The sequence below is a fragment of the Microtus pennsylvanicus genome, chromosome 1 (genome assembly GCF_037038515.1).
Source record: "Microtus pennsylvanicus isolate mMicPen1 chromosome 1, mMicPen1.hap1, whole genome shotgun sequence".
In the NCBI taxonomy this organism is placed as follows: Eukaryota; Metazoa; Chordata; class Mammalia; order Rodentia; family Cricetidae; genus Microtus; species Microtus pennsylvanicus.
In genome coordinates this window covers 144,108,789-144,130,752 of record NC_134579.1, presented here as the reverse complement: position 1 = coordinate 144,130,752, position 21,964 = coordinate 144,108,789, and the positions used below count along the sequence as shown (strand labels likewise).

The 21,964-nt window shown below is 49.5% G+C and overlaps 1 protein-coding gene across 1 annotated transcript in view; it reads left to right on the top strand.

Annotated features, from left to right (window-relative positions):
* Positions 1-18,311, top strand: part of Prkd2 (protein kinase D2) — a 28,153-nt gene extending 9,842 nt beyond the window's left edge. The window contains exons 8-18 of the mRNA XM_075990657.1: positions 880-997; positions 1,513-1,590; positions 3,671-3,929; positions 5,491-5,543; positions 6,378-6,450; positions 7,565-7,671; positions 8,157-8,318; positions 12,392-12,490; positions 13,933-14,200; positions 17,350-17,435; positions 17,672-18,311. Of these exons, the coding sequence (XP_075846772.1) occupies positions 880-997; positions 1,513-1,590; positions 3,671-3,929; positions 5,491-5,543; positions 6,378-6,450; positions 7,565-7,671; positions 8,157-8,318; positions 12,392-12,490; positions 13,933-14,200; positions 17,350-17,435; positions 17,672-17,872 (1,504 nt within the window). The 3' untranslated portion in view covers positions 17,873-18,311. The remainder of the gene's footprint in view (positions 1-879; positions 998-1,512; positions 1,591-3,670; positions 3,930-5,490; positions 5,544-6,377; positions 6,451-7,564; positions 7,672-8,156; positions 8,319-12,391; positions 12,491-13,932; positions 14,201-17,349; positions 17,436-17,671) is intronic.
* The last annotated feature ends 3,653 nt before the right edge of the window (positions 18,312-21,964 follow it).

Below are 21,964 nucleotides of genomic sequence, written 5' to 3'. Positions count from 1 at the left end.
TACTAAAATAAATAAATCTAAACAAAACAAAACAAAAACCAACCAACCAAAAACCAAAAAATATAGCCAGGTTAGCAAGATGGCTCAGTGGGTAAAGGTACTTAATCCCTTATGCCACATAAAGGTAGGAGGAAGAAGTAGACTTCACAGAATTGTCCTTCAGACCTCTCCCACACACACAAAATAATATAACAAGTTAAAAGAATCTTTATTGGGGGGAGAGGCTGAAGAGTGACTCAGTGATTAAGAGCTCTTGTTGCTCTTGCAGAGGACCTGGGCTCGGTTGCCAGCTCCTATGTCGTCATCATCATCATCATCTATGCCTGGCAATGCTAAGCACACACGGACAGCCCGTTTAGGGCGGTTTTCAAGTTGTTGCTATCCTGGGTAGTCCTAGATGCTTGTGTTATTGTCATGCCCACGGTTCCACAGTCTTCCTTTATGCTGTCTAGCAGTGTTTTTTGGACCTTCCTCTTCACCTTATCCCGTGCACTCCTCCAAGCAGTGCTATCTTCGGGGATCTGCCGTCATCCATTCTCAGGACATGGCCAGTGCATCTCGGGTGCCTTTGCCGTATCCTGTGGTTTACGTCCTTCTGCAGATGGGGATGTTTCTTAAGGTCATCCGGAGGCTTACAATGACTATAACTGTAGCTCCCCCTGACATTCTCCTCTGCCCTCAGCCACACCCACACACATCATACATTTACATAAACTCCGAAAATTTTTTTTTTTTAATTAAAAAAGTGAGAGTCCCTTTGCTATGAAAATCTAAAATCTCAGTAGGGAAAGAAACAGCATTTTCACATGACTGCTCAAAGATGTCCCTGTGGCCCCAGGCAGGACATGTGACTTGTAACATCTGGCCTGTTCCCTGCAGCTCACTGGGGTATATTCCCTTGATGCGGGTGGTACAGTCTGTGCGACACACGACCCGGAAATCAAGCACTACCCTGAGGGAGGGCTGGCTGGTTCATTACAGCAATAAGGACACACTGGTGAGTTGGGGCTGGGGGGGTGGACATGGCTGTTCTGGGTGCGAGTAGGCAAGTGGGCGTGGTTAAACTTCTGGGTGGGCTGGAAGAACTAGAGTTGACAGGGGTCCTGAAGCCTATGTGGGCAAGATTCTCGGTGGGCGTGGTCAGAATTATGGGCAGGCCGGAAAGTGGGTAGGTGAGGCCAGTTGGGCGTGACTAGATTTAAAGGTTTGTTAAAAAGCTTGAGCAGATGGAGAACTTAGTAGCCAGATGGGTGGGGCCTAGGTGGGTGGAGTTAGAGAGGGGAGGGCTGGGAAAGTCCAGGTTAAGTTGGGTATAGGAACAGGGGTTGTGCAGTGCTAGAATCAAGGATATGTTAGAGGAAGGAGGCTGGGCAGGATGTAAAGCCGGGTGGGTAAGGCTGAGTCGAACCACAGTCCCAGGTTCGACTGAGTTCTCTGGGAGAAGCTAGGCTGGGTATTGCGCTTGTAAACCGCCGGACTGTCCACCTCACCCTGTCCGCGTCTCTCTGTCAGAGGAAGCGGCACTACTGGCGCCTAGACTGCAAATGCATCACCCTCTTCCAGAACAATACGACCAACAGATACTACAAGGTGGGCCTATGTCCTCCCTTGCTGCTCCTCCAGTGACCACCCCACAATCTCCTACCCACTGTCCACTTGATTCCAGCCTGGGTGCTTTCCAGCCCAGGGAGCAGGGTTGGTTCATTAGCGTCTTAGGCCTCCTGTGTCTCCTGTAAAGAGTCCCGTGGGCCAGTGTGAGAGAGAAGTCAAAAGCAGTCCGTAGAGAACCGTGAGCTTGGGGCAAGATCTGCCTGCTTCTGTCTCTTGAGGGTTAGGGTTAAAGACGTGTTTCACCATGCCTCTTTGTCTTTGCTGCCACTGCTTCTGCGTGGCTCTTCACAGTCGTCTCTGTAGTGTGACTTTGTCTCGGCAGCCAGAGGCAGCCGGACACAATGATAAGTGATCTCTGCTCTGGCAGGGAGAGTTCAAGGCCAGCCTGGGCTCCATGAGACCCTGTCACCAGTGTTCCAGTGGCTGCACTGATTTTGGAATACAGATCAGGTTTCCCGGCCTCCGCCATGTCTTCCTTGACATGCCCAGGCCTGCTTCCTTCTTACCTTTGCACTCCTCTAGCTCACCACATAGCTTGTTGTTGCGTAATTCATTTTTCCTTGTTTGGTTTTTCAAGGCCTGGTTTCCCTGTGTACTCTTGGCTATCCTTGAACTTGCTCTGTAGACTAAGCTTGTCTTGAACTCAGAGATTTGCCTGCCACTGCCTCCTGAATGCTGGGATTAAAGGCGTGTGTCACCACTGACTATAAGTCACTTTTTATTTTTGTTTTTCTCTTTTTTTTTTTTTGTTTTGTTTTGTTTTTCAAGACAGGGTTTCTCTGTGGCTTTGGAGCCTGTCCTGGAACTTGTTCTTGTAGACCAGGCTGGCCTCAAACTCACAGAGATCCACCTGCCTCTGTGATGTAGGAGGGTCTTCTATCTATCTGTTGCTTTCATTGGTTAATTAATAAAGAAAACTGCTTGGCCTGATAGGTCAGAAAATAGGTAGGTGGGGAAGACAGAACAGAATTGTGGGAGAAAGAAAGCAGAGTCCAGGCAGACGCCATGAAGCTCCAGCCCAAGTCGGACATAGGTTAGAATCTTCCTGGTAAGCCACCACCTTGTGGTGCTATACACATTAATAGAAATGGGTTGATCAAGATATGAGAGTTAACCAGTAAGAGGCTAGGGCTAATGGGCCAGGCAGTGTTTAAATGAATACAATTTGTGTGTTGTTATTTCGGGTGTAAAGCTAGCCATGGGGGAACTGGGCGGGACGAAAAGCAGGCCTGCTCACCTCATCACTACACCTCTGCCTCCCGAGTGCTGGGGTTAAAGGCGTGTGCCACCACCTCCTGGCAAGTCACTTTTTCAAACCCAGGGTCCAACTTAAGCACTCTACCATTGAGCCTCATCCCCAGCCCCTCACTGGGGGATTCTAGGCAGGGGCTCTACCACTGAGCCACACCCCTAACTCTCTTCCTACTTTTTGTTTTTGAAGCAGGGTCTCACCAAGTTGCTTAGGTTCCTCCTGCCTTCCCTGTGACTAGGATTATAGGCCTGTGCCACTGAGCCTGGCTGTCCTCTACTCTTTTCTCCCTTCCTTTCTTCCTCGATGCTTTGCCTGCACAACGGTCCCTGCACTTCCTCTTTCGCAGCCTCCTCCTCATCTGCTGTTTTGACCTCATTTTGTCTCATGGACTTTCTGCATGGAACCATGAACTGCACTTCCTTGCTCCAAACCTTTTTATCGCTCCCTAGAGCCCTTAGACAAAATCAGGCTCCTTTATATGGCTCCTGATGTCCTTGTGGAGCCTCATGGCCTTCATTTATACATACGTCTGACACTTGTTAGGTGCCTACAGCGTGCCAGGTACTGTCCCATGTAATGGGCACAGCAAGCTTTCTTCAGCTTTGCACATGCTGTTCCCTGTCTCCTGCCAGCTAGCTAACTGTTCTTACGGTTAATGTGGGTACTGCTGGAGACCTCTCCCGACCTCTCCATGTAGACCAGGCCTGTCCTTATTGATCCTGGCTTTGATGTGGCCCTCTAGGAGCATGAATGCTTCAGGGATGGCCTACTAGGCTTGCCTGTCCTGACAGTTCCATCCCTTGCCAGGAAATCCCACTATCGGAAATCCTTGCAGTGGAGTCTGCTCAAAACTTCAGCCTTGTACCTCCGGGCACCAACCCACACTGCTTCGAGATCGTCACGGCCAATGTCATCTACTTTGTGGGCGAGACACCTGGCGGCGCCCCAGGAGGGCCGAGTGGGCAGGGAACAGAGGCCATTCGAGGTTGGGAGACAGCTATCCGCCAAGCACTGATGCCTGTTATCCTCCAAGATGCACCCACTGCCCCAGGCCACACACCCCACAGTAAGTTCCTATCCAGGGTGCTAAGAGGTGACACTCAAAGGCTCATGGGTAGCCTGGGGAAACCTAGGTAACGCTGGGTGGGCTCAGACCTGGATGTGGGTCTCTGTGAAGCCCTTACCTGCCCGGAGTGTGTCGTCTCTGAGATGACAGTCAGTAGGGCCGGACTGAGATGAAGAAGCTGGGAAGCCAGAGGCACTTTACTGGGAAAAATCCCATCTCTGGCAGTGTGGACCACAGAGAGGAAGCCGGGGAGAGCCTTCTGCGCACAAGCGCCAGAGGGAGGCCAGTATGTCAGGAACACACACCACAGGTGATGTCTGCATCAGCCTATGTGTCTGTCACAAGGAGCCTGAGCGAATGCTGAGGGAATGGAGCAGCTACGGCAGAGTGCAGAAGAGTGCCAGGGTCCAGTGTGTGTTTTACCAGGGCCCTCTGGCTGTATACGGAAACGAACAGGATTAGTCAGGCATAGAGAGCACCACACGCTTGGTATTCCAGCTCTTTTGAGGTAGAAGCGGCAGGATTGCTGTGAGTTTGAGATCAGTCTGGGCTGAGCACTGATTTCAAAGCCAGACTGCAAGACTCTAGCAAGGAATAAAAAGTAGGAGAGGGAAGAAGAATGGAGAGAAAAGGCCTGGAGAGACGGCCCAGTGGTTAAGAGGACTCGCTGTTCTTATAGAGGACGAGTTGAGTTCCCACCACCCACATTGGGCAAGTCACAACCGCCTGTAACTCCAGGGAATTCTAGGCCCTCTTTTGGCCTCTGTGGACAACTGTACTTGTGTGTGAGCATGCTCACACACACACACGTGCACACACACATACACCCCTAAAGGTAAAAATAAAATCTCTTAAAAAAAAGAGGAGTAGCCGGGCGATGGTGGCGCACGCCTTTAATCCCAGCACTCGGGAGGCAGAGGCAGGTGGATCTCTGTGAGTTCGAGACCAGCCTGGTCTACAAGAGCTAGTTCCAGTACAGGCTCCAAAACCACAGAGAAACCCTGTCTCGAAAAACAAAAAAAAAAAAAAAAAAAAAGAGGAGTAGGAAAGGCGCAAGATTGAAGGAAGAGTCTGGGGTCTGGGGTAAGTTATACCTCCCAGCCTCAGTTTCCTGCTCTTTTAAGTGGGATCAGTATGCCTCCCTTCCCGGGCATCGAGGACACTGGGTACAGTGCCAGGTGTAGGATTGCAAGGTCCCATTTGGAGTCTCTCAGTGCATCTGGTTTATCTCCCTGTCCTGACACGACTCTTGTATTTCCCCCTCTTTTTTTAAAAAAAAAAAAAAAAGATTTATTTATTATGTATACAGTGTTCTGTCTGCATGGATGCCTGCAGGCCAGAAGAGGGCACCAGATCTCATTACAGATGATTGAGAGCCACCATGTGGTTTCTGGGAATTGAACTCAGGTACCTCTGGAAGAGCAGCCAGTGCTCTTAACTGCTGAACCATCTCTCCAGCCCCCTGTAGTCCCATTTTATAAATGAGGAAATTAAAGTTCCGAGTGTAGCCTTGGGAGGTACAGGTGATGGCTCTGTTGACTTGTCTCTCCTCTCCTCCTAGGACGAGCTTCTCTGAGTATTTCTGTGTCCAACAGTCAGATCCAGGAGAATGTGGTAAGTCTTCTGCCAGCCTGGGGCACCTTCCTCCTGAATGAATTTCATTTTAGGACACTATGTCAAAATATCCTGCTGAAAGCAAAACTTGGGGAGCTGGAGAGATGGCTCAGCAGTTAAGAGCACTTGCCCTGAAGAGGACTGGGGTTTGATTCCCGGCTCCGGAAAACCCCATGTGCTGTCCTGGCCTGCCCAGCGGCCTGCACTCATGTGCTTACACATATTTAAGATAGACTAAAAATAAAACAATTTTCATTTCACTAAAAGTAGAAACTGAGGTGATGATCTTGTTCAAATTTAAAATAAAGCAAGCCTAATTAAAAAATAAAATAAGCCGGGCGGTGGTGGCGCACGCCTTTAATCCCAGCACTCGGGAGGCAGAGGTAGGCGGATCTCTGTGAGTTCGAGACCAGCCTGGTCTACAGAGCTAGTTCCAGGACAGGCTCCAAAACCACAGAGAAACCCTGTCTCGAAAAACCAAAAAAAAAAAATAAATAAATAAAATAAAATAAAATAAAAGATTTCAAAACAACTTAGGAGAGAAAGGTGTTATTTGGGCTCAGAATACAGTCAGTCGCTGGAGGCAGCTGGAGCTCAGCTCACTTCCTCCTCCACCGTGTAGTCGAGGAGCCAGAGCCAGGGACTGGTGCCGCTCAGTTTCCTGGGTCTTCCACCTCCATTATAAGACAGCTCCCGTGCCTCAGGCCAGCCTGGTCTGGACCATCTCTCAGTGGAGAAAAGTGTTGGGCCTGTCTGTTCTCGTCTGACCTCCTGTCTCCCTGACGCTCTTTCATCTCCAATTGCACCCATGACCCTGCTGTCTCCACCTTACAGGACATCGCCACTGTCTACCAGATCTTCCCAGATGAGGTGCTGGGCTCTGGGCAGTTTGGAGTTGTCTATGGAGGTAAGGATGCCACAGGCCTGGCCCAGAGGCTGCCCAGGGTCAGGTGGCACTGTGCCCCCCTTGCTGCCGGCCTCCTGTTTTGTTGGGGTTGGAAAGTTAGATCCCAAGTATGGGATTTGAAAGTTCCTTTTCTCATCAGGAAAACCAGGGGGCTGCTTGCCTGTCGTTAAAGGAGATGTCCTAGGGTTTCTATTGCTGTAGCGAGAGACACCATGACTAAAAAGCGAGGTGTGGGCGAGGTGTGGAGGAAAGGTTTATTTGACTTACACTCCGTCACTGAAGGACAGGAGCTCAAACAGGGCAGGGTCCTGGAGGCAGGGACTGGTGCAGAGGCCACACGGAAGAGAGCTGGTCACTGAGTTGCTTCCCCAGCAGCCCAGGGATAGCACCAGCCAACATGGGCTGGACCACTAAATGAAAAAATGCCTTATAACTAGATCTCATGGGGGCATTTCCTCAGCTGAGGCTTCCTCTGCTGACTCTAGCTTGTGTCAGGCTGACACCCAGTAAAGGAGATGTACCTTTTGGCTTCTGCTCGGTTATGAGTGTAGTTGCCCATGTTATCCGTTGCCCTCCCCCTAGACAAGATTTTTCTTTTTGTATAGCTCTGGCTGTCCTGGAACTTTGTAGACCAGATTGATCTCAAACTCAGAGATCTGTCTGCCTCTACCTCATTGTGTCTGGCTTTACATTGCCCTTATTGAAGCTCTCTCTGTTCCTATCATTTGAGACTCATTGTGGTCTCAAGCTTGGGATCCTTTCACCTCAGTTTTCCAAATGCTGGGATAACAGGATTGGACCACCATGCCTAGCTCATTTATCTTTCTTCTGTCTTTCTTTTCCTAGAGGTGAAACCCGGGGCAGGTGCTGTCCCATTGAGCCACGCCCCCAGCCCCTCAATGGTAGGCAGGGGCTCTACCACTGAACCCTGCCTCCGCCCCTCCCACTTTTACTCACTAGCCCTGCCCTCCCACCCCTCATATTGAGAACTCCTCAGAGAAACTTTGGAGGCTTCTAACATCTTTGGTCAATTGTATCTGGGTCTCCTTAGAGGGGTAGAAGGAACTGGGAGGCCTTGATCTCTGATTTTTCCCCTTCCTATGCCCTCCCTCAGGAAAACACAGGAAGACTGGCAGAGACGTTGCAGTAAAAGTCATTGACAAATTGCGCTTCCCCACCAAGCAAGAGAGCCAGCTCAGGAATGAAGTGGCCATTCTCCAGGTGACCGCGGGGACCATGATGCAGCCATGCCCTTCCAGCGTACCCCTTTTATGTACAACCTGAGCCACAGTCTAGGAGTGATCAAGCTAGGCTTCCTACAAGAGAAGGTGTACATGTCAGAACTGAGGGATGTTCTGAGCAGAGAGGGGCCAGGACCAGCCTGTGTATGTGACAGGGAACCCTAGAGCCATGAAAGAAGTGAGACCAGGGAGGAGGGTAGAAAGATACCAGCGGGCTTTCTAATAAAGGAGCCATAGGAAGATCTCGCGGGCTGGGGATCGCCGGTAGAACACTTGGCCTAGCATGCACGAGAACCTGAAGAAGAAAAGCAAATAGAAACCAAAGCAGCGCAGCTTGCTATTTTCCCAAGCGTCCTGCTGTACTCTCCTCCCGCCCAGGCCCTCCCTGTGAGTTCCCATGCAAAGACCTCTCCAAGTGCTTTCCACCTCTTGCCATGCTGATCCTCAGCCCTCATTCCCGGACAGAGTCTGCGGCACCCCGGCATCGTGAACCTCGAGTGCATGTTCGAGACCCCTGAGAAGGTATTCGTGGTGATGGAGAAACTGCATGGAGACATGTTGGAGATGATCCTCTCCAGTGAGAAGGGCCGGCTTCCTGAGCGCCTCACCAAGTTCCTCATCACGCAGGTGCGCTGTGCGCCTTGGTCTCGGGAGCCCCCTGGCGGAGGCCTGGAGAACAGGCTAGTGCACTGGGAAGTCAAGAGGGCAGAGTTAGAGAAACAGATGGAAATCTTATTAACAGCAATAAGAGATGGAGGGACAGAAGCTGGGTATGATGGCACACACCTTTAATCCTAGCATTTGGGAGACAGAGGCAGGCAGATATCAGTGAGTTCAAGGCCAGCCTGGTCTACAGAGTGAGTTCTAGGACAGCCAGAGTCGCACTGTGAGACCCTATGTCAAAAAGAAAAAGAAAAAGGACAACCAGGGCTCAGTAAACACGTTATTGATCATAACTAGCCTTCCTGTGACAGCCCTGCTCACTGTGGCGACAACACCGCCATCCAAGGCGAAGGGCTATCTTGTAACCACTACGTGTCTAGTACCCCAACCTGAGTCAAACATGGAGCAGCATCTGGGGGAATGTCGGCTAGAGAGCCTACTGGAAGGACTGAAAGATTGAGAGAAAGAGGAGGGGAAGCCAGTTTCCCCCTTCCATAATATCATTGGCAGTATTTTAATCAGAGTGCTAAAGTTCTGTATCACCTCTCCTGGCTTTTTTTTTTTTTTTTTGAGAAAGGGTCTCCTGTAGCTCGGGCCGGCCTGGCACTTACTGTGTAGATGAAGATGATCTTAAACTTTGGATGCTCCTGTCTCTGTTCCCTGAGTGTCGGGATTATGGCCGCTACAGGAGGCGGGGAGATCAGGAGTTCATGGCCAACCTGTCTATGTAGTGTTTTCAAGGCCAGCCTGGGCTACCTGAGAGCCTGTCTCAAAAAGTAAAAACAATGTTTATTGTCTGAAACCTTTTCCATCTTTTTCCACAACTAAGTGGGAGGATGCATACTTTCACACTTCTTACAGATGCTGGATAAAAATAATTGCCAGGCTCGGAAGATGTCATACTAGCTTTTGGCTTTGGGGACAGGATCTCATGCTCACCTCTGCTCGCCTCACGTGCTCCTCCTGCATCCTTACTGCTGCTGGGGTCACACGTGTGCGCCACACATTCGTTATTATTTTTGTATGTTTTACGTCAAATTAGTATTTTAAAAAAAGTTTTTTCGTTTTGAGGCAGAATCTTACTATGTAGACCAGGCTGCCCTGGAACTCATAGAGATCCATCTTCCTCAGCCTCCCAAGTTCTAGGATTAAAGACATATGCTACCGTGACAGATTTACTATTTTCTATGTGTGTGAATGTTTACCTTATATATGTATTTGCACCCTGTGTGGTATGTGCAGTACCCGAGGAGGCCAGAAGAGGGCATCAGATCGTCCTTCCCCCCTCTCCCCCCACTTGTGTTCCGAGCTACCATGTGTATGCTGGGAATTTAATCCTGATCCTCTGGAAGAGCGGATAGTGGTCCTAGCAAACTAAACTGCTTCCCCAGCCCTTTTGTTTGTTTGTTTGTTTGTTTTTGCTTTTGGAGACCAGGTCTTAATATGTATCCTTGGCTGATCTGGAATTCTCTGTTTAGACAAGGCTGGCTTCCCACTTGCAGCAATGCCTATGCCTTCAAACAACTGGGCTTACAGGCATGGGTCACGAAGTATGCTTATTGCATTGTTAGTGCTCTTTGCATATGACAGATGTGAGGTCATTGTCCTTTATGATGATCAGTGTCTTGTTACATATACTATGTAAGTTTGCATGTGTGTGGACATGCATGTGCCATAGTGCACACATGGAGAGCGAAGGACAACCTGTAGGAACTGGTTCTCTCCTTCCACCAGGTGGATCCCAGGGACTGAATGCAGGCTGTCAGGCTTAGTGGCCAGTGCCTTTGCGCACTAAGCCATCTCTCCTCGTCTATTCAATCCTTTTTATCCCGATATTTATTTACAACTTTTCTTTCTCTCTCTCTCCCTTCCTTCCTTCCTTTTCTTTCTTTTCTTTTCTTTTCTTTTTTTTTTTTTCTTTTTTGTTTTGTTTTCCAAGACAAGGTTTCTCTGTGTAGCAGCCCTGGCTGTCCTGGAACTCCCTCTATAGACCAGGCTGGCCTCAAACTCACAAAAGATTGACCTGCCTCTGCTTCTTGAGTGCTGGGATTAAAGGTGTATGTAGTGGTATCAAGAGTTCCACAGTAGTCCAGAATCGAATATAACAAAGGTTTGTTTATGCGAGGATAAACTCACAGTAGGATAGAGATCCTCAGTCCTCTGTGAGTGCTGGGAACTGGAACCGAATCCAGCAATCCAGCGGAAGAAAGGGCACTTCTCACCTGCACTTACGCTACATGAGACCACGCCCAAAGTGGGCCGGTATCTTAAAGGCTATTGGCTGAAGGAGCTGCCACAACAGGCCTGTGCCACCACTACCCAGCTCTTTTTTCCTTTTCTTAAATTTATTTTATGTGCGTTGGTATAAAGGTGTCAGATCTTCAGGAACTGGAGTTACAATTGTGAGCTGCCACATGGGTGCTGGGAATTGAACTCAGGTCCTCTAGAAGAGCAACCAGTGCTGTTAACCACTAAACCATCTCTCCAGCCCTTTTTATTGTTATTGTTGTTCGAGACCTTGAACTTGCTGTGCAGTCAAAGAAGACCTTGAATTCCCGATGAAGTTCCAGGCATGAACCATCACATCCACCATACGCAATACTGGGGGTGGAACCAGGGCTTTGTGCATTCTAGCCAGGCCATGGCTCCACCCATGGCCTTCATTCACAATGGAGTTTTAACCTTGGCGGTGCTGGACATTCCCTGGTGTGCTCAGAGGTTCAGTTCTCCCCGGAGAGGCCTCCCCTCTATCTGGGCCTTCCTTCACTCTGGGACAGATCCTCTGTTGGTACTAGGCATCCTGCACTGTGCTGCTGCTCTGTCTCCACACCCCCGTCAGTATGCCTGGATTCGCTAGGCATGCTGGGAGATGTACTTCCTGACTGTGGAAGAGGGGGCTAAATGCTGTCAGCAACCAAAGTAGTTTCTCTACGGTCTTCCATTTTGTCCTGTGTTCTCTCTCTCTCTCTCTCCTCTCTCTCCTCTCCCTCTCTCTCTCCTGCAGATTTCTGTCTTCAGGGTTCTTGCCTGCTCCACCTCTAAGTGCTGGACCCTGTTCTTTGCCTCAGGAACTTATTTAGGCACCACTACTACCCTTCCAGGTAGGTATTATTAAGCCCCGAGCTCAACAGTGTATGGTACACAGGCTTGTAACCCTGGAATCCGAGAGGTACAAGGATCAATCACTTGAAGGCTAGCTTTGGCTATATAGTGACTTTGGGGATAGCCTGGGATACATAAGACCCTATCTTAAAAATAAAACAGGCCGTGCAGTGTTGGACCACGCCTTTAATCCTAGCACTTAGGAAGCAGAAGCAGGTGGATCTCTGTGAGTTTGAGGCCTACCTGGTCTACAGGAATATATAGTCAGGACTGTTACACAGAGAAACCATGTCTCTAAAAACAAAACAAAGCAAAACAAAAGTCAAAAAATTTAATTGTGTGAGGTAGGGGAAGGGCACATGCCACAGCACACACATGGAGATGAGAGGACAACATGCAAAAGTTGCTTCTCTCCTTCCCCCACATGGGTCCTAGGGATTGGATTTAGGTCATCTGCCTTAGTGGCAAGCTCCTTTACTGCTGAGCCACCATCTTGCCAACCAAAACAAGGTTTTCTGTTTGTTGTTTTGTTTTCTTTTTATAGTGCAGCCCTGACTGTTGGGAAACTCCTTCCAAAGACCAGGCTGGCCTTGAACTCACAGATATCTGCCTGCCTCTGCCTCCCAAGTACTGGGATTAAAGGCATGTGCACCACAACATCAAGCCTCAAAATGTTTTTTAATTGCACCACATAAAGGAAGTGTCTTGGGAGCCCCTGCTGTTTTAATAGCTCACAAGGATTCTAAGCTGGGTCTTTCTAGAGTTCGACATCAGGCTCTTAACTCTGGAGGGTAAATGGTTCTACCATTTCTGGATTCCTTCCTTAATGACTCCCTCACCCAGGTAGCAGTGGGAAGACCTGGGTGGGGTTCATGGGTAGACTTCAGGATTGGTTCTCTATCTCCTTTCTCACTGGCCCTGCCTCCTCTCCTCAGATCCTGGTGGCCTTGAGACACCTGCACTTCAAGAACATTGTCCACTGTGACTTGAAACCAGAGAACGTGTTGCTGGCATCTGCTGATCCATTTCCTCAGGTCCGTTATGTCCCCTCCTAGCCCTGACAGCCAAGGGGTAGGCAGTGACTCAAAGTCTAGTTGCAGGTGAGCTTCAGACCTTAGGTGACACGGCTTAAGACAGGGGCTTGATCCCATCGGATTGCATCTGACCTAGGTATTCTCAGCCTGCAAAGGTACTACATAGCCTTGGGCACCCTTTTCCTGGCTGTTATGTTTAAGATGGTTTGGTGGCACTGCTGGCCTTCACAGCCCATGGTCTAGCTAGAACAAAGGAAGAAAGACAAGAGGTACAAGAAATATATTATCCCTTTCCTTCACTGACATAGTAGGGAAAGTGGCCCACCTCACTTCCCTCACACCCCATTCTCCTCTCACCTTCTAGGGATGGAACTTAGGCCTGTGCTCTACCACTGAGCCACGCCCCGTCCCTCACTGGGGGATTCCAGACAGATTCTCTACCACTGAGCCACACCCCAGCCCCTCACTGGGGGATTCTAGGCAGGGGCTCTACCACTGAGCCACACCCCAGCCCCTCACTGGGGGATTCTAGGCAGGGGCTCTACCACTGAGCCACGCTCCCAGCCCTTCACTGGGGGATTCTAGGCAGGGGCTCTACCACTGAGCCACACTCCAGCCCCTCACTGGGGGATTCTAGGTGGGTGCTTTATTGCCATACTACCCTCAAGATCCTTATTGGGAGGTTTTAGATAAGTGCTTTTTATCATTAAGAGAATTCAATCATTTTTAATTTTCAATCTGTATTTTCCTTGAAACCCCCTGTCATGCTCAGGATTTCTTTTTTTTTTTTTCCTTCTTTGTAGACCAGGCTGGACTCAAACTCACAGAGATCCACCTGCCTCTGCCTCCCTGAGTGCTGGGATTAAAGGCATGCACCACCACTGCCCGGCTCAAGCTCTTTTTCTTAATCTATGTTCTACATTAAAAAAATAAATTAGTTGAGTTGTTCAGGCTAACTTTGAACTCAGTCTGTACTCCAGGCTAGCCTTCAACTGGTTTTTTGTTTTGTTTTGTTTTGTTTTTTTTGAATTTGTGATCCTCCTGGCTCTGCCTATAGGTAGCTGAGACTATGTGCCTACACCTGCAGGTCCTGCATGCCTGTTCCTCTCTAATCCCCAGAAAGCCCTAGAAGTGAGCCCATTCCCAGTGTGGAGAGACCAGAGCCCTTGTCTGAAACCACGTGTTCATTCCAGCTGGACGAAGCTTCTAGAACATTGCCTGTGTCTCTTTCAGTCCATACACCTGTCCAGTAGGAACCATCTACAAAGGGTCATTCAGAGGCCACAACCCAAACTAGGAGGCACAGACGACTTTAGAGAACACTCCATACTGGGCACAGTTCAGTGAGCTGCATGTGGAATACGGAGGTGGCAGTGGAGTGGACACACAGTGGGGGAGGTGACACCGTCATTGCTCACAACCTTGACCTGCCACCCTCTCAGGTGAAGCTGTGTGACTTCGGCTTTGCTCGCATCATTGGTGAGAAATCCTTCCGGCGCTCCGTGGTGGGCACACCCGCCTACTTGGCACCCGAGGTGCTGCTCAACCAGGGTTACAACCGCTCTCTCGACATGTGGTCCGTGGGTGTGATCATGTACGTGAGCCTCAGTGGCACTTTCCCCTTCAATGAGGATGAGGACATCAATGACCAGATCCAGAACGCAGCCTTTATGTACCCGGCCAGCCCCTGGAGCCACATCTCATCAGGAGGTGAGCCTCGGTAGACACATAAGCTGGGGATGGAGCCGGCCTCAAGTGTGGGCGCGCAAGCACAACGGGGTGAGGCCACAGCTAGTGGGTGAGGTTGTCAGATAGTTGGGGCCAAGCTGGGCCTGGGTGGGTGGACTATCAGATGGGGTGGGCGTGAGCCCATGACAAAATGTGGGTGGGTGTAGCATGAATTCTAACTGGTCTTAATAAATAAAACCTGGAGTCAGATATTAGATGGTGAATGCTGAAGGATCAGAGGAGCAGTGCAGCCGCTAGAGAGACCTTTACCTCTACCAATGCTCACACCAAAGGGCCGATCCTGTCCTCAGACTGTCTCCTCAGACTGCAGCTGTCTCCACCAAACCTCAGAGTGCCCTGAGCTCCTGTCTCCTCCTGCCTTCTAGTCCTCTCTCTGCCCAGGCATACCGCTCCTGTCTCCTCCTCCCTAGTGCTGGGGTTAAAGGCGTGGGATCACCTTTGGGTGAACTATGTTTCTCTTTTAGATGAATTCAATCTCGTGTAGCTCAGGATGGCCTTGTACTAACAGAGATCTCTCTGCCTCTGTCTCCCAAATCCTGGGATTAAAGGTGTATGCCACCACTGCCTGGCCTCTAGTGGTTTGGCTCTGCACTCTGATCTTCAGGCAAGCTTTATTTGTTAAAACACAAACAAAATATCCCCACAGGTGGGACTGTAAGAGAGGGGTGGTCAGAGAGGCAGGGCTGGGTCAATGAGTAGAGCTGAGAGTGAAACGTGGAGGGGAAGGTGACTTGTGGGTGACCCTGTTGGCCAAGGGTGTCATGGTGGCTTGAGACTCTGAGCCAAGTACAGAAACAAGTACTGGAGAGACAGTACTTTTTCTTCTCTGTGTGTGTGTGTGTGTGTGTGTGTGTGTGTGTGTGTGTGTGTGTGTGAGTCTCTCCTGTCATCTTGTTTCATGTGTATGGCTCTTTTGCTTGCATGTATGTATGTGCATCATATGCATCATGCCTGGTGCTCTGGAAGGCTAGATATGGGTGTCAGATCCCCGGAACTAGAGGAGTTACCGGTAGTTGTGAGCCTCCATGTGGGTACTGGAAACCTAACCCAGGTCCTCTGGAAGAGCAGCCAGTGCTCTTAACCACTGAGCCATCCCTCCAGCCCCATCAGATGTACTGTTTTTCTTTTGCAGCAGTAGAAATTGAGCCCAGAGCCTCCAGCATGGTAGATAAGTGCTCTGTGACTGAGCCGGTCCCCAACCCCTCTCTAGACAGTGGCTGGAGCCAGACTCTATCAATGGAGCGGAGAGGAGCCTGAAGCTTAGAAATGTGTCCAAAATCTAGGGATGTGGCTATTGGATTGTCCAGCAAAGACAAGTTCATCAGCTGGCCACTGGGCCTGAGAGATAAACCCTGAGGCATGGGGCTTGGGGCGAGGTATGGGGTAGAACATTTGAGAGGATGACAGTCATGGGTGGACGTGTTTGGTTTGGTTTGGCTGGCTTTGGACTATGTCGCTGAAGTGGACTTTATACTCCTGATCCTCCTGCCTTCACTCCCAAATGCTGGGATTGGAGACTAATGCTCAAAGAACCTGGTAAGGCTTTGTTAGCATTGTTCCTGAGCAACACAATATGACAATTATTTACATAACAATCCATTGTATTAGTAAAAGAAATCTATGTGAATGTATAGGGCAGTGATAGAATTCCTACCTAGAATCCCCCAGTGAGGGGCTGGTGGTGCAGCTCAGTGGTAGAGCCCCTGCCTAGAATCCCCCAGTGAGGGGCTGGTGGTATCATGGCGTGGCGTTGGAGCACAGGTCTAGAAACCATCCTGAAAGGTTGGGGTGTGGCCAGGTCAGTGGAAGTTCTCTTTCCCTGTACCTGTGAAGTGCTAGGTTCCCGCCATAGCAATGTCACAAGAATACTATTATAAGTTATCTAGAAATGGTTCAAAGCAAGCAGGGGGAATATGCGGAGGCTGTAAGCAAATACTCTGCTGTTTTATAAAAAGGACTTGAGCATCTATGGAGTTTGGTATCCATGGAATCCTTGAGGATATTGCCCCTAGGCAAGTGAAGCCTTGTTCTCCAAGATGCACTGCCAGTGACAAAGCCTCAGGGGACCTCGGCTGGAAACCTGACATTCAGTGCCTTCTTTTTCACAATGACCTGGCTTCTGTCACTGGGTCTCTGCAGGCAACAGTGACTTCAGCGAGTGGCAGGACTTTTTTCCCAGTTTCCTTTTGCCAATATGTCATGTTATTGTTAGTGATGTCAGTATTCCATTGGAAATAAATATGCTTTCGCCTCAAAAAGCGGAACTAGTGACTGAAGAGACAGCTCAGCAGTTAAGGGCACTGGCTGTTCTTCAAAAGGTCCTGAGTTCAATTCCCAGCAACCAGATTGTGGTTCACAACTCTAATGCTATCTGATGGTCTCTTCTGGCATGTAGGCATACATGCAGACAGAACACATATATTTATAAATAAATATTTTAAGAAAAGATTTATTTTAAAAAATTAAGGAAAAAAACGGAGTGAGAAGGGCTGGACAGATGTCTCAGCAGTTAAGATCCGGAGTTTGGGTCCCAGCACCCAGGTTAAGTGGCTGACAATCTGCCCGTAACTCCAGCTCCAGGGGATTCCAATTCTCTTTTCTGGCCTAAGAAGACACCTTCATCCATATACACAGACATATACATACGTATAAATAAAAATAAAATTTGTTTGGCTTTTGATACAAATAAATAAAAGTTTTGTTTCTTGATACAGTGTATCACTATGTATCCCTGGCTGTCTGTCCTTGAACTCACCTGCCTCTCCCTCTGGGATTAAAGGTGTGGACCACGACAATCAGTCCAAAAATAATTTTAAAAATTTGAGCTGGTCATGCTGGCATATACTTACAATCCCAGCAATTGCCAGGTGTAGCCCAGGCTGGCCTCGAACTCCTTATCTTCTAGCTTCCACCTCCCAAGTGCTGGAATTGCCGGTGTGGGCCACCATGAGTGGCAAGATTAGGAATTTAATGAGAAAAGCAGGGATAAGTGTTTGGTCACCTGGGCCAGTGCTGGAGAAACGCCCTTGAGGCAGGTAGGGTGGGGTGCCCTGCTGGAAGGGGCCACCTGTCACTCCAGTAGCGCTTCATATGTCTTTTCCCCCCCACAGCCATCGACCTCATCAATAACCTGTTGCAGGTGAAAATGCGCAAGCGCTACAGCGTGGACAAGTCTCTCAGCCACCCCTGGTTACAGGTGACGTATGGAGGTGGGGGCTCTAGAAAGCAGCAGAACTAGGTCTTTAATTGGCTGATTGACTAGCCTATTGCTGGGCTGTGGTTGGAGAGGGGATTGCACCACTATTGGCCGAGCAGGTTGTGGGGTGTGGCGCTTTACCATCATTGGTCCCAGCGGAGTCCAGACTGTTGCTAAGACTGCTGTACTCTGCTCAGCGTGAGGTGCCCAATCTAACCGGGTTTCTCACCGCCCAGGAGTACCAAACGTGGCTTGACCTCCGAGAGCTGGAGAGAAAGATGGGCGAGCGATATATTACACATGAGAGTGACGACGCGCGCTGGGATCAGTTTGTGACAGAGCGGCATGGGACATCTGCAGAAGGGGACCTGAGTGGCGCCCGTCTGCCGCAGGACCACGAGATGCAGGGGCTGGCTGAGCGGATCAGCATCCTCTAAGGCCAGCGTTTCCCTCTGGGCTGCTTTCTGCGGAATCCTGCACTCCATCCCTGAAGCAAACTGTTCTAGGGGAAATGGCTTCCTGCACAGACTGGATGAGGCACTATGCAGGGGGACAGGGGAATGGGGCATCAGTCACCGGAGCTGTCTTTCAGTCATTGGAATAGACTCTTCTGGGGGCCATGGTCTCAGTCTCTGATGCCACTGCCCTAGAGTCATTAGACTGTTGCCCACAAGAAGGACTGTATGAAAAGGAGGCTCCAAGGCTGGAGGGTAACTCTATGGCTAAAGGCACTTGCCATCAAGCCTGACAACCTGAGTTTGATTCCTTGGACACACCTGTTTGAAGAAGAGCATCAACTCCCGCCTGTTGTCCTCCGACCACCACAAGTGCCCACACAAACACACAGAATAAATAAATGTACTTTTTAAACAGTGAGGCTCCCACTGGCCATGGTGATGCGAGTCTATAAGCCCAGCCCTTAAAGAGGCTGAGGAAGGGGGATTGCTTTGAGTTCAAAGCTAGCCAGGGATACAGAGTACAGCTTGGTCTCAAAAGGACAGTCTTTATGTCGTGGTTCCAGTGTTTGGGAAGTGGAGTCAGAAGACTAGATGTTCAAGGTCATACTTAGATACCTGGTGAGTTTCAGGGTACTGTGGGCTGTTAAGATCCTGTCTCAAGGGCTGGAGAGATGGCTCAGTAGTTAAGAGCACTGGCTGCCCTTCCAGAGGACCAGGGTTCAATTCCCAGCACCCACATAACAGCTTACACCTACCTGTCTGTAACTCAGTTCCAGGGGACCTGACACCCTCACACCAATGCACATAAAATTGAAAAGGATCCTGTCTCCAAATCAAAGTGGGTGCTACAGACAGTAGGAAGACGGGCAGAAGGGGAAGCGTTTGGAGAGGGTGACTCCCTGGAGTAGAATACAAGAGGGACACATCACCTGTGCCAGGAAGGGAGAAAGTGTGTAGCCTCGAGAAGGAAGAGTTCAGGTCCAAAGCTGGAAATGGCAGTTCACCAACAAGCAGCCAGGCATGGACTGCACACCTTAAATCCCAGCGTAGATCTCTGAGTGCAAGGTCGGCCTGGGCTGCAATGAGACCCTGCCTCAAGAAGAGGAGGAGGAGGAAGCATCGTGACAGGTGAGTGGGTACAATTCTCAGGATCATTATTATTTTTTTTATGGTTTATTATGAGCTGGGTGGTAGTGGCTCACGCCTTTAATCCCAGCACTCGGAGGCGGGCGTATCTCTGTGAGTTCGAGGCCAGCCTGGTCTACAAGAGCTAGTTCCAGGACAGGCTCCAAAGCTACAGAGAAACCCTGTCTCAAAAAAAAAAAAAGAAAAGAAAACAAAAAACAACAACAAAAAACAAGCAAAAAAGGTTTATTATGTATAGTGTTCTATTTGCATATATCCTTGAGGGCCAGAAGAGGGCGCCCGACTGCATTACAGGTAGTTGTGAGCCACTCTGTGGTTGCTGGGAATTGAACTCAGGACCTCAGGCTGTGCTCTTAACCACTGAGCCATCTCTCCAGCCCCAAGACACCTATCTTAAGTCATAAGTGCATTTAAGGGGCAGCCAGTGGAGCCCTTACCTACATCCCACCAGTGAGAGGCTGGGGGCCTGCTTTTGCTGTAGGACATTTGTCTAGTATGTGCCAAGGCCTGTGTTCCACCACCTAGCACCTAGGAAAGCAAAGCAAAGCAGGTGGCATACACCTGCAGTCATAACACTAGGTAGAGAAGCAGGAGGATTAGACATGGAGATTAACAGGCGGATGAGATGGCTCTGGAAGTAAATGTCCTTGCAGAGCAAGTCAGACCTGAGTTCAAGCACCCAGCCTAAAGGTGAGGTGGGAACAGACTCTGGGAAGTTGTCCTCTGATAACTACAGCAGTGCATGCCAGCTCCCCCCTCCACTCACACACACAACGGCAAAATAAAAATTAAGTTCAGTATCATCTTTGGTTACATACCTTATTTTTTTATTATATTTTAATTTGAGATTCTGGTCTTTGAATACAATACAGAAAAGTGAAATGGCTCAGAGGTAAAGGTGCCAGTCACCAAGCATGGCGACCTAGGTTCTGTCCCAGGACCTGCGCTACAAGGGGAAGACTGCTCCCAAAGCGGTCTTCTGACCTCCACATGTGCCTACGGAGCCATCTTTCCAGCCCCTGTAAGCAGGATGTCTTTGAGTCCAGAGCTCCCCCATTAGGCTAGTCTATCTCTCCAGCTGGCTCCGGCTCCTCTGTCTTTGCTTTCCAGGGTGCTGGAGACACGGGCAAGCTGCCATGTGCATCTGTCCTTTACATGGCTTCTGGAGATCCAAACACCCAGTCCTGTGCTATGCAGCAAGCTCTTTAACCACTACATAACCCCACTAGGCAATTTTTCACCACTTTTGCACCATGATAATGTCAGAAACTTCCCTCCTTCCTTCCCTTCCATTTGTGGTTCTGGAGGTGGAGTCCAGGCCTTTACAAATACCAGGCAAGCATTGCACCACCAACTGCCAGCTAGTGTAGTCATGTGTGCGTGTGTGTGGAGTGTGCATATGTGGAGTGGGCATGTGTGTGTGTTCCTCTATCACCCTCTGCCTTATATTTTAATTTGGGTTGGAGGGTATACTGCAGCAAGCCTGCAAAGATCATCTCTCCTTCTACCATGTGGGCACCAGGCTCGGCAGAAAGTTCTCCTACCCACTAAGGGCCATCTTACCAACAACTTTGTTTCTCGAGACAGTATCTCTTGCTGGACCCCAAGCTCACTAACTGATTAGACTGGCTGGCCATCACGGTTCAGTGATCCTCCCGTGTCCATACCCAGCACTAGAAAGTCAAGTGTGGAACCGTTCCATCTGGCCTCTGCATGGGTCCTGCGAGTGTGAACGTGGCTTCGCATGCTTTCATGTTTTCCACTGAACTGTCTTCCCAGCCCTAGTATTTCCCTTTCTATTGCAATGACTTCTTTTTTTTAATTTTTTTAAATTTGTTTGGTTTTTCGAGACAGGGTTTCTCTGTGGCTTTGGAGCCTGTCCTGGAACTAGCTCTGTAGACCAGGCTGGTCTCGAACTCACAGAGATCCACCTGCCTCTGCCTCCTGAGTGCTGGGATTAAAGGCGTGCACCACCACCGCCCGGCTGCAATGACTTCTTGACACACTATAGGTGATCCTTCACTCTTGTTCGTTTTTGTCACTGTGCAGACACCGTGACTATAACACCTCAGGTCCTGCAACCATGGCATGGAGACATAGACCAGTCCTGGGGATAGTGTTAGTCCCGAGTGGACAGGGAAGGGCCAGCAAGGCAGGGTTGGGGAACACAGAAATAGAGCAGCCTGAAGCAGTCTGAGAGCATGGGTAGGCTTGTCTAGGGGAGCCCTCGAATTTTACCCTGAGGCTGTAGGGAAAGGATCATCCACCTTTTATGTCTTTTTGTTTCTCACGACAGGGTTTCTCTGTGTAGCCCTGGCTGCTTTGTAGACCAGGTTGGCCTTGAACTCACTGAGATCTGCCTGCCTCTGCCTCCCAAGTGCTGAGAATAAAGATGTGTGCCACCACTGTCTCTTTCTTTTCTTTTTCTTTCTTTTTTTTTAAAGACATGGTCTTTCTACATAGCCCTGGCTGACCTGGAATTCACTACGTTGACCAGGCAGGCCTTGAACTCACAGAGATCCACCTCTGCCTCTCCAGGGTTGGGATTAAAGGGGTGCCATCATGTTATCCTTTCCAACTTTGGATGCCTGCCCAGTTCTCCAGGTGCTTGGTCACCCTGACTCTTGGCCTTCATCCTTCTACAGCCAAGGGTGAACTGAGGATTCATCTGAACATGGTCATTCATTTATTGTCCATTATTACTGTAGCTCTGGGGACTGAAACCAGCACATGGCATATTCTGGGCAAGGGCTCTACTTTGAGCCAAGCCCCAACCCCTCACTGGTGGATTCTAGACAAACCCTCTACCACCTTGTTCTTTGTTTTGTTTGGTCTTGCTATGTAGCCCAGGCTAACCTGGACCTGTAGGTCTTTGTGCCTCATCATCTACAGGACTGGTATTAAAGGCCTGAGTTGCCATACTTG